The 19,436-nt window shown below is 35.0% G+C and overlaps 1 protein-coding gene across 5 annotated transcripts in view; it reads right to left on the minus strand.

The window, feature by feature from the left end:
• LOC131437668 (neural cell adhesion molecule 2-like) overlaps positions 1-19,436 on the minus strand; it is a 390,081-nt gene that overhangs the window by 34,131 nt on the left and 336,514 nt on the right. For all 5 annotated transcript variants that reach the window (XM_058607165.1, XM_058607163.1, XM_058607164.1 and 2 more), the window contains one exon: positions 11,555-11,709. In XM_058607165.1, coding sequence (XP_058463148.1) covers positions 11,555-11,709 — 155 coding nt within the window. The remainder of the gene's footprint in view (positions 1-11,554; positions 11,710-19,436) is intronic.

A 19,436-nucleotide genomic window follows, 5' to 3' on the forward strand; every position in this document is an offset into this window, starting at 1 on the left:
AATTACCTCAATGATCGCAAATCAACAGTGTGCATCCTCGGCCACTCATCTGACCCCTACCACGTTGGCGCAGAAGTCCCTCAAGGAAGTATCCTTGGCCCGATACTTTACAACCTGTTTACCTCGGATTTTCCCCCTCTTCCTGGTAGAGGCGTATTATGTATATTTGCGGACGACACTGCCATTATGTATAATGGTAGAAACATCAAATCCATGACGAGAAAGCTCCAAAATGGTCTAAACACTTTTAATGAATACCTCATGACCTGGAAAATTTGCGTGAATGCGAGCAATCTTTACCCGTTATAAATCGTCGCTCTAAGCTATCCATGGTTAACAAACTTGCTATCTACAAGCAAATAATAACACCAATGTTGTTATACGCTGATCCTGTGAGGAAAACATGCGCACGAACACATCAACAAAAACTACAGAGAGTCCAAAATCGCTTTCTCAAAATGATTTTAAATCTACCAACCAGAACCAGCACAGTTGAGGTCCATCGGTTAGCAAACATTGAACATGTTTTCACCAAAATCATCCAAAGCGCGAAGAAATTTGAAACAAGTGCGTCACAGTCAGATGCCCTGCTCGTTCGTGAACTTTTTATGTAGGTTAGTTAAGTAGGATGTATTAATAATTATAAACAATATCATAGCACTTAAGTGCTAAACTGTAAATTAATTATTTCTAAAACAATATTAAATAACCACGAACAAAATGGTGAAAAAATGTAACTATAGCTGAAAAACTTGAAGTTGTATCCCTAAAACTGTAAAAACATGTAAATGAAAACAAAAATCTTAATAAAGAAAATGTTATGGAAAAAAATGGTGAATAAATAAAAATAAAAACAACTCATAAAAAAATTTTCTTCTCAGTTTAATCGAATATTTGTGAATTTCAGCGGGTGATCGATCAATTAGTACTGGGAGACTGACTATTGTATCAAACCAGCTGATCAACTATAAGAGTGGCGTTATTACATTATACGTTATATATAAATCAAATATGTAGGGATGAAGTGAACGCGAATGAATCAAATATGAGCTAGACCAACAATAGGGTCATAGTTGCATACATACAATTACACAGCATACGGAGGCGAGTAAGATAGACTGAAAAAAACCATCGTCATGCAGTCGTCGCGACAATTCACTCAAGTTCAGCGAGCAGTATTATGATGCACTCACATTGGGGAAAAATAATTATGACAGTAGCATTGTTTTTATTCAACCCCTCCCCCTCTCTCTTCCTTCTCTACACCACTACCTAGTGGTAGATGTCTGTTTTCTGGACTGTAGCGCCAACGTAGAGCTAACCTGGGCGTCCAGCATTTCAGTGGTCCAGTGTTACAGTGACTCATTCAATATGCGGATTCAATACTGCAGCCATGTGGAGATTGATATTTCCATTATACATTCGAATTGTGTTTGAATTACATAACATTTTCTGGATTGTCACTTGTCAAGAAAATGTTTAAAAAATGTATGTGCAGCCCGGCATAATTTCGCTAGGCCAGGCAGCCCGGCAAGTAGTTCTAGGCGAGGCTTGTGCAGATGGTAACCCTATTCTTAATAATGTGTATTTATGAAGAGTATCATAGTCGTAAAGGATAGTTCATAGGATAAAGAGCTTATTTATTGTATAATTATAAAGATTTAAACGTTCCGGTTTCGTAATATTTACACGTTCATTACTTCGCATTGAATATCAGTTCACCAATTTCACTTGTAGTAAACTCAGAAAAATGGATGATCAGATAGCGCAAAGAAAGGGTAAAAAAGTAAACGTTGCTCTTTTCTGCGCCCCCACAATTATTCTTATTGAAGGGTGCTGAGACAGATGAAGAGAGATACTCGTGCAGCACCAGCGTTACGTGACGTTTATGAGGACGCTAGCAGGGAAAAACACAAGAGGATACCACTTGAATCTTAAACATTCAACTGCCTTGCAGTTTTCACATACCTACACATGATGTCTGGCATTTTAACCGCATTCGGCGCCCCCGACCAACCAACCCCTCTGACCGTATATCTCGCAAGTAAGCTAGAATCGGCAGCAAATCGACGGGGTCTCGACCAGGAATAGATTCTTGCTAAATATTTAGCATGTGATGATGATGACATTTGGCTCCGGAGTGGGAGCACCACTTTCAGACTTACAGAACAGAATGTCTTTTGCGGTTGTCTCTCCTTCGTTGGATCGGTTGGATCAATTTGCAAAGTGCTTCGTCGGTTTATATCGTTTTATGACAAACGCAGTCGCCCGAAAGGACTACGAAAGCCGCATCCATTCAGTTGAATAACGTCTAATATCCCGAAGATAATAAAGAGAGAGTAATTAATCCAAAATTCAATCCCCTTTTCCGGTCTTCGCTAGTTCTAGAACGTGGCGTACCTCAAAGCTGCCGAGCATCAACAAGACAACCGACACGCGATGAGAAGGTTATTTAACTTCCACTAAATTAATTGTAATTCACAGAAAAAGTTTCCTTTATTCTTGTTGTTGCTAGTGCTGCCATGGCCGTTAATTGCTTTACGAGCGGCATAATTTTCATTTTAAATGAGTAAATGGGTCGCTTCTTCTCGCCATGAATAGCTCCGCGTTCATTATTAAATGGGATGGGTTATGAGTGATGAGTGGATGGGTGGTTCCGAATGGCAGGAGGTACAAGAGGACGTTAAGTGTCTGAGCCTAGTGGCATATTTTGGCGATTTGTGGTTTATTAATTTCGTTTGCAATAATTTCTCTCTAGAGCCTACCGAACGAATCGAATTCAAGCAGGGATTTATCGAGTATCACATTTTTAAATAAGTTGTCTGTTTGTTCGAGCTTCGAAATGATTGTAGATAACTCCACTTCGCTGATGTTTAAAAACTACAAGGATCAGTCCCATGGGCTTGTTCGAGCCATTGATGTGGAACAAGGAAACCAATTTTCATTGATCGACATTTTCAATTAATCGTCACACTTTTGAATCCGCAAATGCACTAGAGTCTGCTTATGTCGTTTTCGTTTTTAAACTGCACTACACCGGTGCGGTGCTACACCATGGCATGAATAAAAGAACGAAAATAATGAAAACAAACCCAGTAACCCTACCCTTATCTACAATAAACGATTACATTGCACAGAGCTACACTAAACTTTTGATGAGTGCTACACCAGTGGTATCGGTGCAGAAAAAGTGTAGCACTGGTGTAGTGCAATTGGTGAAAACGAACGGTTTCAGTGCAGCTTTCGCTACACCGGCGTAGTGCAATTTAAAATCGAAAACAACGTTACATTGATTTTTATTACGAACCAACACGGAACACGCGAATCCAGAATATAGACTCTATTTGTCGTGATTTGTATTTGTTTTGTAGCCAACGAAATTACATCAATAGCCCAAATGTATGCAATTATATGTTTGTACATGCTTGCGATACGGATATCGATATTTAAGCTTCTTTTCGCCGAGCTTGTGTTCAAGTTTTGTATGCAAGAAGTTATTTTGTTCAAGTTTTGTATGCAAGCAGTTAAAATTATTCGTTCGAATTTATGTTTTCGGACAGCAAACAACAACTCATGAAAAAAAGATAAAATAAACAAACTCGGCTGGATGCGTGGTGCGACCCGAGAAAATTTTCAGAGCGAAACTACGCGATTGGAGTCCAATCTAGAGCGACCTCAGGGGTGGAATCATGTAAGGTGATTATCACCAAGTGATTATCACTTTTGAAAATTTGGAATCATGTAAGGTGATAATCGCCAAGTTCTGTCACCACTGCTGAAAGGCTAACATCACTATCAAATGTTGGCATTACGTAAGGTGATAGTCACCACGATTTAATCACCTTCATGTCAAAATGGAGGTGATAGCAATTTAGTTATCACTTTTAGTAGTGATTTGATTTTTCGAGAAGTGGCTTTATAAATTATTGTCCGTCAGGTGAATTTTAATCCACTGATATAAACATAACCTACCAAAATTGGTCGGAGAGGATATTTTGTCGTAAATACGACTTACTTTACTATGGGGTGCCTTTTCAAAATTTACCCTCTGAAAGAGTGATAAGTTTTCGATCGTGATTATCTCTTGTTGTAACTAACGAATCAACATAATTTTTGCTACACGCCATCGGAAATATGATCACAATTTTATGATAAAATTATCAGTTGTGTGACATAATCTCAAATAATCCAAAATTAAACTTTTCTGAAATGTTTGGTATAAACGAGTATCAAAGGGGATAATCCATAAGGCGCGTTTGCCTTGCTCGTATTTTGAAAGCTCATAGCTCAGTGATCTGTGAAAGGATTTATGTAATCTAACTACCAATAGAATCGAAATTTTTCAACTTGAACGTGTATAGCAAAAGCATTGAAGTATTTCAGTAGTACACTATTGAAAAACCTGTCTCATTTGACCCATGTCAACACCAGCCAATCAGGACGCGTTCTGAGGAAGAGAACAAAATATCTGCTGCTGTACAACAAATCGTTCGGGAAAAATGTTCCGAAAAGTGGTGATAATCGTAGTGAGTTCCTCAATTTGGTCCTTGTGAATGCTAGAAACGAATCCCTACAGCATATTGATAGTTTCTTTCAAAAAATTGTGCAAATACGAGATGAAATAATCGACATTAAAATTCTGTATGCGGCTATTTTCATAGTCGTTAGGACCGCCCATTAGTGAAAAAGCTACAAACGAAATCAGGTAAAAAAAATCTCTTAACAAAAATTGGATCAGTTTGGATTCTATCGCCACTCTGAGAAGATGTATTGTGTGTCATTTTCAAAGCTAGTTTCGCTTCCGACAAGAGCGATTACGTCACAGCTGCCAGCTATTTGCATTAGTGAAAAAGCAACGGTGGAGAGCATTACACAAAATCAGCCGTTCTAATGGCTCTAAAAGATTTCTAAAGAACTATTAGGATTTGTTGTTCGCAAATCGAAAGGAAAAATCCTCAGTTTAGTGCAAATCTAGAACTGTTTGATTTGATTTTTGCACTTTTCGCTGTGTGAAATTCACAGTTATCTATATCAAGTGAAGCCTTCTTTGTTTTTGCGAAAAATGTGGAAAAGGGGAATGCTTGCATAATTCATACAATTGATCAACTAATTGATATTCGGAAGTGTTTAGGAACATGTAAGTTGATTCCGTATTCACGACATCCAGTTATGTCTCTGACATTACCCACCCGCCTTTTTTTAATAAAATTCGTACTGATATTGTGTCAAAATTAAATACCAAAATAAAAATTAACTTAGTTTGTATAGTTTAAAGAATTCATAGAATGAACGGTAGTATTTATCAATTAAATCAATTCATTTATGTTGGTATTATTATTTGAAGGAATATCATTGGGGTATTCGTAGAGTCAAAGATAAATTGCTTTCTGGAAAAGAGGTAAGTTTATGAATGTAGACATCTCCTGTTGCACATAACGTAACAACATAAAAAATCTATGCTAACATTTTCAGTAGAATTAGATGATCGTGACTTAGTGAGCGACATATCCGTCTCGTTCAACTGAACGAGTAAAAAATATTACACTGCGTTCTTAATTTTCTTCTTGTGAGTTGAACTAAATAAGGCAATATTTTTGGACAATTAGTTGCTGCTAATCATAGTGGATGTCCGGTGGGTAAAATTTCCAAATTGGAACTAGCAATTGAAAGCTCTGTGAAACATAATCGTATAGTGAATGAAAACTATACACAAAATTATTTAACGGATCTTTCTCATTCGAGAGGAATGCCATCCGTTGTGAAACATCAAGAAGATCTAACATTTCGTGTCATTTCAAAGCTAGCAAATTTATCCCAAAGAACTGACTGTGACATTGATTTCCATTGATAAATATAAATCGGCACTGAATTAAACCAACAAGTGATTTTTTTATTTGTTTGTGCGCAGTTTGTCATACTCGCCGGGCAATTTTTTTCAACGTTACTCTTCGATCCATTCAAATCATCATTGATAAAAATGACTCGAATTAATGAAAAGGATTGAAAACTATAGGTATGAAAATTTAGATTTTAAAATATTATATGGGTATACGCCACTTTCATATGTTACTTCTCCTAATATCAACGGTATACGCCACATTAATATTTTACTCCTGAAAAATTGACGTTTCTTGTTAAGCAAAAATTGAGCAAAGGTACAGAATCTAATCATCTCATCCTTTGTATCAAAGCACTGAACAGAAATCTCTCTCTATTGGCTTTGACATAAAGGATATAAGGTGCCATGTTTTCTCTTCCAGATGTGATTCTTGCCTTCGGTAATCGATGAAAAAGCTCACTAACCAGAGTTTTGTATTGATAAACTTAACAATATGTTGAAGAGTTTCTTTTCTAGAGTTCTTCATTTGGTAGAGTAGGATATATTTACAATTTGTATTTAGCCAAAGTAACCAAAATTTCGTAAAAAAGATATGGCTTAAGAAGCATACAAAGTATTCTGAACAGTCCTTTTTCAGGGAATCACTCATACTTGAATGTTCACCCAACACAACAGAACTAACTTTGAACAGTTCCTTGTAAAACTTTTAAGTAGCGACAAAGTTTTCTCAGAAATGCGTTCAAGTTGCCAAAAAAGTCCCACGCGTACTCTATAGCTCTATTAAAGTGGATATTTCTCAGGTACTGTGGAACTTTTTGTTGCTTGATGAGACAACGCTTAAATTTTAACTTGATATTGATTCACAGAATAATGCATAGAAAATGTCAGTCTCAATCCATTATGGCAATCCTCTTGAACATTGATCTAATTCAAGGAAAATCTCTTAGTTAGACCTTAGGCTTCTACAGCACAATCTTTTCATTGATTAATTCAAAAATTTTCAGACTTGTTAAACTCACACTCACAATGACCAATATTATTCATCTGACTCCATTACACACAATCCATCATCTGGTGAACGATATCAGAACTTTTTCTCCTGCTTATTTCTAGAACAGTATACATTCCGCCAGTCATTTATTTCGTTTTCGTTTAATTCTAAATTTAACCCAGTTTCCTCCCTAACTGTTGTCAAACCGTTTGTTTGAAGCTAGTTTCGAACCTAGTTTCAACATTGTTGAACTAAAAATCGAATCAGTTTCAAACCTGGTTTTTATATCAGGTTTGTTCAGATCCTTGTTGCTAAGTGCGAAACCAACACCGTTTTGTTAAAAAGTGTTTCATGAAACTATCCTGGGTCAGTTTCAGTTTTCTCAAGCGAAAACGACATTAGTAAGCAATAATGATGATACCCAATTATGCATGTGGCTCGGAATGACGAATATTATCAATCTAGTATGCATGCGAAAACTTCACACAAAACAACTCGTTGTGCGCTAAAAGATTCTTTCTTTCGACGGCCAAGCACATCAATCGTAGAGATCTAGCAATCATTGGCGACATTTTCAGTAGAATATTCCATTTTCCATACAAAACAACTTTATGGATTTTTCCCACTTTTCCTGCAAGTTTTCCTAATTTTTTTGATGTACGAAAACTGATCAAACATAAAAAGAATCATGTAAATCCGTCCATCCGTTCTTACGTGATGCGATTACAAAGAATGATCTCTGTATTTTTCTATATATAGATATAGGGGTCCAATTAGAAACTCAAGGAAAAAATACAAGATAGAAATGTGGTCAGGTTGTAAACACTTACAGCTCAGTATATTTTGTATCAATTATTAATATTATTTCATCATTTGATTGGAAATATTTTTAAGTTTCGATTTGAATGTATCAAACCACGTATTTTCAATTATAAATCCGGCACAACGGATTTCCCTGCCATAGACGACGGTTTCGAAGGAGTAAGCGATATATCAAAGGGAAAGTATCGCTCTGATTGGTCAATCGATGCAAAAGCGAAGCTATTGGAAGCACGCGAATATATAAATATAAGCGAAATTGTAGCTAACGTTTCAGTCCTACGCGTAGCATGCTAGAGGTAGGTTGTTGCTAGACAGCAAAACAAAAAGTGCCATAAAACGATTTGAAGCTTTAATTGGTATGCTCTGATCTTGTGTCATACGAGTTCGGATGAAATTCCAACAACCTACCTCTAGCATGCTTCACGTAGGACTGAAACGTTAGCTGTAATTTAGCATATATTTATAGCTTCGCGTGCTTCCAACAGCTTCGCTTTTGCATCGATTGACCAATCAGAGAGATGCTTTCCCTTTGATATATCGTTTACTGCTTCAAAACCGTCGACTATGATAGGAAAATCCGGTATGCCGGAGATTTTCTGCAGACAAAATAGGACACTGCTAGCTATTAATCAACAATTCAATCATACACAATTAAAAATACATGGCTATGAACATTCAAATCAATACGTAGAAATATTTTTATGGTGACATAATATTAATAGTTGATACAAAATTGACTGAGCTGTAATTATTCAAAACCTGACCACATTTCTACGTGTGTTTTTCTTGAGTTTCTAATTTGCACCCCTACATAGAAAATAAAAATGTGTTTCACATTAAAAAAACTACAATGAACTGCCCTATGGCGTTGTTATATTTTTTTCGTGAGACTACACAACTGTTGGTAAAATCACAGCTTAAATTTGTTTCCAATTTAAAATAAAGTAAAGATTTTTAATAGAGTGGAATTAAATGAAATTTATTTTCTTTAAAAGCGATTTGCTTCGAATATTTAAGCAGCAGTATTTTGTGTTCCATATAAAACTATGCGTATCTATGTGGAATATTTTTTCGAAAACGATTCAGCATTTTGAATGCATTGAAAAGGACCGTTTAATTTGTTTGTGATGAATTATGATCGAGGTCATCCATCATTTCCCTACAATGCGAAGGAACCGCAGAATTTTGATGAAAATATCACTCGTGTTAGTGATCACACAAAACAAATCCAAAAAATCAGTAGCGTACCGACTAAATATGATTTACCGCCCCCATCGTAGGCTTAGGGAGCAAAAAAAAAGCTGAACTCAACCTCCAGAGAGATCACTTGAACGAGCCAAAAAAGGTTACAAGGATTGGTCTCCTCGTAGAAAACAGTATATTAAGTTTTCATTGAGACACAAAAGCGCTTCATATGCACCCTCACTTTTGTTTACGGTCGTATGCTAGACGTTCGAAGGTATGCCAAATTCGTATTACCGTTTACGTTCGAATCAATCACACACCTTCAAAAATCATATATGCATAAGAATAACGCCAATTTAACTTTAAATCATCAGCTCTGGTACAGACTTAAGTTGTAATGAAAAATATTTGATATCATTTCTTATTTGACTTGTATTTGACACATATCGTTTGAAGCTAAACTGGCATACATTCTAGTGTTTTGCAAATGGTTAATCACAAGAATTGGACTGATTTCATCAAGGCTTAGCATTTATTTGAAGAAGGTGTGAGTTGTATAAAGAAGCTCGCACTGAAGAGAGATGATTGAATTGTTTACACGATGAATTTATGCAGAATTGGTTTTATTGGTCGCAAAAAGATGTTTCTTTTATCTGCAGCAGTAAATACCTTGCCAGATCATAATCGTTCTTGTTAATTTGATCGTTTCATCTTCCTAGAACCCACTAGATTCTGTTACAGCGTCCGAAAAGAGCGAAATCCATTTCACAGATGAATCACTCTGACGGTATTTCGCTGGTATTGAATTTCTTGACGTTATTATAATCCGACTGCCCTGGGTGCTGCTCGTCGTCACTCAAGGCTCAGATAGATCGTCCTCCACTTGATCGATCCACCATGTTCGCTGCGTCCCTCTTCTTCTTGTTCCAATCGGAAGAACCATTTTCACTGGACTGTCATCTGGCGTCATAATGACATACTTAGCCTATCGCAGCCGTCTTATTTTAGCTGTTCGTTCGATAGTTGGTTCTCCAAAAAGCTGTTGCAAAATTCGTGGTTTTCATACGCCGTGTCCACTATCCGTCTTCCTTCTGCACGCGTAGATCAACTGCCAACTTAGTCCATGTCTCATCGATTCCTGCTCTTTGAATTACACCTTCCTAAGCAATAAGAGTTCATCACTTTGCTATAGCTGTCTCCGAGATTCGAAGAGACTCGAGAGTGTTAGTTTATCCGTTAAATTGTTTTCGGGCATAATCTGTTATAGTTGTTCTCGATCGATTGCGTATTTTGTTCGACTGATATTTTTATTCGGGAAGTTGTTTGAAACATTTCTGGATTTAGATTTAATCATCCTGTGCCAGCGAGTAGTGCGGATTTTCACGATGCGCTAGCAAAATTTTGACATGTTGCTTCTCTTGATTCGGTGCCATAGTCAAAACCGATGAGCAAATGCAAAAATCAAACAGGGGCTGTGATCCCATACATACATACACCTTTAAAATGCTGGTGCGCTTTATTTTATGAACATTTTCATGGGCGATGAGTTATAGTTTATGATATCAATCATTTTACTCATGAAATCATGAATAATAAGGTATGATTGACATGTTTCATGATTTTTAACCATGGCGCCGGCATTGGATTGTTATCCGTGTAGAGAAAGTAGTGTATACTGAAAGAAATTTGTTACTGTTGTCATGATTAAAAGGTCACGAAACCAACCATTTTTTCTCTCTAGCAGTGTTTTCATCTTCTCTTTTTTTATGATTAAAAGGATCCAAATCATGAGTAATCAGTCTTTACCAATGAAAATAAACCAAGGTTAGAAAATGCGTAACTTGAGGAACACATTTCATTATAAACTCGCAGCTCCAATTTTCTCCCCGGATTCACTTTGAACCTTCTGAATCAAGTGAGAATGTGATTGATTGTATATTAGATTAATGGGAGAAATATTTATTAAAATATTACGAATCATTGAGTTCTTTATTCACAGACTTACAGAAAATTACCATTAAAAGAGATAATGAATGGATTAATTCAATGTTTCTTTTTTATAATTACATCTGAATGTATTTCATTTATATTTGAAATTTTCATATTTTAAAACATAGCACTTGAATTCATAATGCAAAGATCACTATAGTAATAGCAGGAAAATGCTTAAGGTTATATTCATTAATGTAAGGTGCGTTACTCTTAATTTATAACGAAATAAGTCCAAATCGTTCATAATTCGAGAGTTTTTAATCATGGTATATTATCATAGCATTATTGAAACACTCTTTTTCCGAAGTCATGGCTCATTCTGCTCAATTGTAAAATCGGAATTTTTCCTATGAAGTGCATTATTTTGGAAGATTTTTTGCTATGAATCATATTCTGTAACGCTTATCAAACTATAATTCTGGATTAGATACTCATACTGGAATAAAATTCAGTAGCAATTAAGACAGCTTGCAAAAAACAATCTTCCTTCTTTTATATCTGAGGCATTCTAAACTAACTGTTGGAAATTAATTCAGGTAGTTAACCTTGAAATGAGTATCATTCGTTCATCTATGTCTAGAATCAATGCAATTGTAATCTATGGAGATCGATTCAGCAATCTCCTTGAAAATCAATAGCACATTTTTGTCACACATCACATACTCACAGTTTTGCTGTACAAAATCTGCATCATCACAGATACTTGTTTTACTAGGCGAACTTACCTGTTGTGAATGCTGCTCGGTGGTGCCCAGCTGGGTTGTTTCCTTATACCAGATCACGTTTGGCGCTGGTTCGGCATGGACGATACACACTAATTGAGCCTCGTGTCCGACACCACTGTGAACGATTTGCTGCTCTACTTCGATTTCGGGTGGGTCTGGTTTCGGATATTGAGAAAATCATGAAAGGGAAGGAAAGCAGACAGGGTGTTAGTTTTTAACTGTTTCAAAATAGTTGTTTCGATGCGATGAACGAGACGGTACGGGATGAAGTGTCTTGGTATGCACTGCACCAAAAGCACATCTTTGTCATAGCAGGCTACAATTTATGTGAGCTTGTGGTTAATCTTGTACATGGTAGGTTCTTTTCCCAGTGAACGGAGCGTTCGGAAGTGGAGTAAATTACAAAATTTCCTTTACGGAACTGGATCCAATAATATGAAAAGGACTAAAATCCAGTAACCGAGAGTAGAGGTCAGTATCGGTCCAGTTTACACGTTTACCATCTTTCGGGGACATTCGATTTCAGCAGAAATGGGACAGGGGAAAGAAACCATCGAATGCATTAAATTTATACTAGACCATTCGAAATGAATAGTGACAGTGACTATATCCTTTCTCGTATATCTTATCAGTATAATATTTTCTTCTTACCCACCACACCACATGGTTGTCAGAACTCTCAGAATAGTTTACATGCTCAAAAGAGACCATCCCACATCTATAATAATTCAGCAGTTCGCCAGTTAGCATGGAAAAGCTCACTGATGTTTGTCCGAGAACTCGAGAGGTAAATTTATCGACCTCTTGGCTCGATTCGGTGTGTATGGATTTTACCGAATACGCCACGTAGAGTTCTCTGCTGTGGAAACAACCATTTGGCCGGTTAGAGCCATTATTACGTTCCCTGGCCTTCAGGATTGGACCAGTTGGAGTTGGTTATGTTTCCGAAACTAATAGAGATATTTCGGTTCATCCCTTTGGTGTCGTAGCTAAAAATTTTGACATTCTAGTGTACATGTTCATGCTGTATATATCAATGTTAGTCAATTTTGAACATGGATGCTGATACGAAAATGGCACATTTCATAGTAGTGGACTAGTTAGATACTGTTAAGCGGTACCACTGGAAAAGGTGATTTTTTAATCAATTCAATATTTGTATATTTTTAATTAGCTCAAATTTTGCATACGCATTTTTATTTTTGACTTTAGCCTTACTTTTGAAAAGGCAGTAAGCAAAAGTTTGTTATATATGTATCTCAAAAATGTCAGGTCCTGTTGAATTATTATTCCATGTAATTAAAGGATCTAAATGGAGAAAGTACACACTGTTTTTATAGGTAAGAGACATTGCCATTTCATTCGTTGCGGTAAGAACATGCTCGTTTGGTGTGAATAAAATCACGTTTCAATCACGTAATCCATTAATTTTTTCACAGCTACGAACGTTCGAGACATGCTGGTTAGTATAAAAATCTTATTAAACTTGATGAAGAAGTGTCAATCTCTAGAATATATAATGATTTCGTGTTTAGTATCATAATTACTATTTCATAATGGCTTTTCCGTTTTTCAAACCAAACTACGCTGGTTTAGTACTACACAAATGTTTGAATAAACGAACGAAACTAATGTTAACGATAAACAAAAAACTGTGTAGTTAGATTTAAATAACAAAACGCCATAAGAAACTTGAACGGGCAGTTAGCCGACGCCGCATTTGTCTTAGATAAATAATCTTTACTACCGCTTAGTAGTTCATGTTGAACTGTTAAGTCACGCTAGCAGCTCAGTATAAACTGCTAACGCACTAATAGGTCGCAAAGAAGACGTAAAAATGATTAAGGAATAAATAGTTAAATTCAACAGAATATATTTCCAAGAATATTTTTTAGAAGATAGTGTCGTGAATTTGTATACCGATTATTTTTTAGTAATTATCTGTACAATTAATTTTATCAAACTAGTACTTTTATAATAGATACACACCAGTTGGAAAGAAAAGTAAATTGTTTGAAAATAACTATAGTTTATCAATGGGGTGTTTGAAATAATCGTCGCAAAAAACATACTAATTCCAAATTTACTAATATTGGGCAAAACATTACTTTCTCGTTGTGTGGTTTCAACGGATATTTTTATTTTTTCCTAAATTTATTGTATATTTTTATATGGCGAACAATTCTCATCATCAATTTCGACTCTGGTCCTACTTTTGAGAGTATTCTAGTACAATTTTTGAGAACATCTACCTCAAAAATGGTTGGTCCGATTGTTTCAGGTTACTATTGGAGCTATATGGAAAAATTATGCAATGTACACAGTTCGAAAAAATCTTGTGATTTTACATATTATAACATGCACATATAGGAGCGTCGTAATTCACACAAATTTATTTTCAGGAACATATAAAATTGTGTTATTTAAATATTACATGGCTTGAAATGCAATGAAATAAAAAACAAAAGATCGAAAGCAACAGAGCGTGACTTGAACCGAGAAACATTAGATCACAAAGCACGTAAACGATCGACTGAGCCATAGAAGCAGATATCTGCTTCATGAATAATTGAATCGAAAACCTAATACCGGTATTACTGAAATAAGTTCATTTTGCCATCAACTATCAAAATCTGCAAACCCGTTAAACCCGAATAATTTGTGTTTAATTGGTAATCGGATCTGATTAAATCAGACGATTTTTATGGGATCTCAAGACCTTTAATTGGAATCTTAGATGGAGGAAATCGGATCAACCATCGACATTATTTTAATTGTTTTTCACGTAGGCTCCTTATTACATCTGAGCTCCTAATTCCATTTTATCCCTTCATCTCATAGCTTTGAACATGAATCATATGTTTCAAGGTACCTGAACCAAATAAAAGTTTATTTAAGTTGTTGTCCACTTTTCCATTGACAAAATGATTTTAAATCCTTCAGCAATTGTTTTATCCATCAAAAAAGAAATTCGCTTTCGATTTTCGATTTCGTCTCAAGTTTTAATGTTCGTCATGTTTGTGAATATTTAATGTTGGATGACTTCATAATTACCAATGTTCATTTTTCACTTGTTTAATCAACGACTGAAAACTTCTAAAATTACCCGCTAGACAATAAAAATCTTCAAAAACTTTGGGATGAAAGTTCGCACTTAATTCTTTTGATTGGGCTTTGTTTTCATCTCATTTCGTATCGCAAGATTACCAAGTTTTCTCATGATGCTGCGATAAAAAATATTCATTTCTTCTTTGGATTGCCACCAGCAAGTGTTTTTTTTTAATCCGTGACATTAGTTTAAATATAATTTTGATATTTATATTTCAATAAAACTGTTTCGGTTTCGAATATTACTAGAAAGTGCGTGTTAAGTACTAATGAAGTAACCATTATATCAAATCCACTTGTTAAGTGTGTGTGTGTGTTTGAACGGCTGTGCATCTATTTTTTTTAAAGCGGCCAATCTAGATTAACCTTGCAGTAAAATGATTTTAAACTGGTTCTAAAAATATCGCATGTTGTCTCACATATAGCATTCGGCTCTTTTAAGAAGAATTCTGTTGTTTTGGATCTGAGAGTGTAATAGTACATTATCTTAGCTATCGCAATTGCTGTTTAGTAGGAAGAATATAGGACTAAAGAAAGGATGGATCAAAATCCATTGAGATGAAATTAGGAACAGAGTAGTGAACAGCAGAAGTGTTTTTCATTGTTTTTTGAATACATGTTTAAATTCCAAAAAATGTGAGTCGATTCTCAATGTGGAGCAAAGCGAACTAAGCAGACATATGAAATAATCATGGTGATTTCAGTGGCTAAATCTGGTTTTTGAGGTAACGTCTTTACAAATGAGATGGAATAGGGAGCCATTACCCTATCATCCCGTAGTTTCGGATCCAGAAGTCGGCTTCGAATGAAATTCAAGAACTTTGTTTAGGATCATATGACCTTTGATATGAATTAAAGTTTGTAGAAATCGGTTAAGACGTCTCCAAAAAAAATGAGTGACCCGAACATCGAACATCGCTTTATAATGCAGCGCTTAAAACTCGTACTACTAGAAAAGGGGAAAAAGTCGCTTACACAAAAATAATGATGTCTCTGTTAAAATAGACTGGTTGGATATCTATTACCGTGTGAAATCTAACAATTAAAACATTTATTTTGTGATAAAGATTGTTACAAAACAAAAACTTTGACACAAGACTTCGTATAACTCGAAAAGTAAACTTTCGATCTCAAAAACTTTCAATATCGTTCAGACTGAGAGAAGATTTTTCAATTCTATACCTATTTTTTATATCTATATAAAAGATAAAGAGGCATTCTAACCTTTCTCATAAAGAAAGGCTATCCAATCACTGTGAAAACCGACATTGGAACCGTCTCAAAAAACGGACGTCACTTTATTTTTTTAGAGCAGAAAACGGAAAAATTGTTCTAAATTTCGCTTAAAGCTGTTTACAATTTTAAAAGGTTAAACTAGATTTTTCCCAAATAATCTTTCTAGTGTGTATTCTATTTTCGATTAAATGTTTTTCGAAAAATCCATAGATAATGTTTATGAAAATATGAGTAATATGCGAAAGGCATCATCATACCACTGGGATTTAAACAGGTTTTGAATTGAAAAACTAGGCCGGATAATCTATATGCAGCATTAACTCTCAAATGAAAGAAACTCATTTTACTGTCTATTATCTGTATTTTACGCCATGACTGATTGATTACACGTTTCTTACGTAATTTGCCTAGCACTTGTTCCACTGTCACTTTTAGATGTGAGATTTTCCATCCACTAAATAAAAATTTTATCCGTATAAAACGTAGATTTGGATGTAGTAACTAATTTTCAATAGTACTAATGTCTCTATTCATAGTTTGCACATGCCAATAAACAAAGTCAAATCGATGATATATTTTTTTTTTCATAACAGTCACGGACATAATGCCCACTCGTGATTCAGCAGTATGCCACGATTAAAATCAGTATTTTATAGATTTATAACTATTATTAAAATAAAATGTGACATTGAGAGGATCGAATTCGTTGGTTTTCATTTACAATTAGTTGATTACGCAAATAATTTCTGATGCAAAAAAAAACATTTCTTTTCCTGCTTTTTTCTATTTTGACATTATAAGAGGGGTAGTGAGGCATAATGTATTTTGCTGTGTGGCATTTTATACGGGTGCAGGGGCATTATGTCTAAGACCAATTAAAAAATAACTGAGAATGTGGTCGTTTTAAAAAATATATTCTTATCAATTAATTTTCATCACTTCTATCAGAATCATTAAAAATTATGTTTCTCAGCTGTAATGCGACGGAATACTCATACTCTTGAAGAAAACATATTCATACGTTTAGATATGTCTCGGTATTTTCTTAAAGGTCACATTGTAATACTTTACCCTACCATTTCTCTGTTAAGCATGTATATGTGACTCCGTGGCTCAGTAGATAAACGTGCGTACTTCATACGTTCAAATCCCAATCTTTATTTGTTTTTTCGTTTTATTTCGTTGAATTTCAATTCATGTAATTGTCTAATTTCACGTAAAATTCTGTTACATATTATGAATGCTTTTTGTAACAGTTGGTACAACGGAAATTCAAAGGCTTTCTTTCGATCGGTGTAAATATAACTTGGGCAATTTTTAGTTGCCTAGACTTTGCCTAAATATCATACATCCGTTTAGCTAAGGGATGAAGTCATTTTAAATCTTTCGCCGTATATATGCACTAACGTGAAGGCACATAGTTTTATCTGATTTTATCCCGTAAATTTTAGTAGTTTCGAATCGAATGAAATAGGTACCATGTCACAAAAAATAAACCGTCCCAGACATCCTCTGCAGAGTATCGCAGTTTCTTGCCAATATGACCAGAGTTGTGATAAGCTCAGACCGACCGAATTTTCCATATAAGCTGCCAATATTGCAAACTAAACAAAATGAATCTTTTATGTCAGGAACAGGAGAAACTAGCCATACGCCATATACGGCATAAGTGCTAATAGGATTTATGGTAGAACGAACTTTCGGGGATATACGAGCGAATTATTGGCTTCGTTGCTGCTGCTGTAAGGTACGAAGAACTCCGTAGCATTGAAATTCTGATCAAATGACTGATTTATGATAAAACAGCAGTAAGCGGAAAACGTTTGGGACGTAGTTTTTTTTTCAACATGGAAAATGTTGAACGGAGTTAAACAACTTTTCTCATTTGTGAAAATATTTTCTCAACGGTCGTACCCATATGCGTATGATGTATTTGTATGACAGTGCAGTATATTTTGAGTTCTTAAAAGTATGTTCAGTCATACAGAAAGTCATTTTTTGAAGCCAGTTGAACTTTTAATGATATAGAAAAGAACTGTACAATCGAGACCCGGCGGGCAGACTGCCATATACCATTCGACTAAGTTCGTCGAGATAAAAAATGTATGTATGTATGTGTGTATGTTACACATAATGTCGTTCAATTTTCTCCGAGATGGCTGAACCGAGAACCTTAGATTTAATGGTCTTATGGTCCCATAGGCTGCTATTGAGTTCCGAAATAAGAAGGTGCTATGTGCCAGAAATGGAAAAAAATTGTCACTGGTTCAAACACCACTAGATGGATTAAATAAAGTTTTTCCTAGGTGTGTAGCCATACACAGTTAAAGTAACTAATAATTAAATGTAACGGAATCTCAACGCTGGCTTAAACAGTGAAGACAGAAATCTGTATTAGTCAAAACTTCTCATCAAATGTACCATAAAATTAAGATAATCCATTCACATAATAATATTATGTATATTTCAATCAATTTTTCATTCAGCGTAAACTTTAAAGTAAATAAATCTTATTTGTGTCATTTAGGAGTTAGACAAATTTTGTACTAGGGCACATAATCGTTTTTATGTCTATCAATTGTATTTTCCCAAGTAGCACGTTAAATTGCTGTTCTATATTTTTCTAGTGATAGTGCAATTTATCAATTTAGTTTATATTACTATTCTGGTAACGGTTGTGTCATGGCAAAAACGCTTTTTTTCTGTGTTGTGCACATTGTGAATAAAAATTCGTAACAACGGAAAACAAATGATACAAAAACTCATGCGAAAAAACAACTGTGAAACTCGTGGAAACTACTACGTGATGTTAACAATAATTGAATTGACTTCGCAAACATAATTCCTAATGAATAAGTTTCACATTCGATTTTCAACACAACTGTTCGTAACACAAACATGGAACTTTGAAAATATTTTGCACATAAATAGATAGTAATACTAAATAGAACTGATCTTTTATGTTTTTGTGAATTGAAAATCGACAACGAACTTCATGTTTACAAAAATGCAGTTCGTTGTCGATTTGCAGCACGATGAAAATCGAATACAAGTTTTCTGATACATTTTTGTTTTCATTGCGTAAGTAATGTTGTATTTCAGCAACTTTAATGATAATATTGTCAAGTCTGCAATTTTTGCGTTCATTTCAAGCAGATAATCTGGCACCATTTTTTTGCAAGTTTTGAATTTCTTGTCATTGTGTTTCTAAAAATGAAGAAAATGGCACACACTGACTTAAAATTTTATGAAGCAGCCAAGACTATGCGGACTCGGCTGCAAAATATTTTTCAGTGCAATGTTTTCAATTCGGCCTATCATTTTATGTCCTGCTCTCCATCATTTCACTATTTTTTTCTCCACAAGAGAAATATAACCATTTCGGCATATATTTTGTCCGATATAATTATAGCAGCCAACTATAACTGCTAGTGCAACAAGGGAAAATTGGTGATTTGCACATTTGTTTTCGATGTACTTACAGTTGTTTTATAGTGAATTTTCGGTAGCATTGTAAAACTTAACAGTGATCAGTTGC

Source organism: Malaya genurostris, chromosome 3 (assembly GCF_030247185.1).
Source record: "Malaya genurostris strain Urasoe2022 chromosome 3, Malgen_1.1, whole genome shotgun sequence".
Lineage (NCBI taxonomy): Eukaryota > Metazoa > Arthropoda > Insecta > Diptera > Culicidae > Malaya > Malaya genurostris.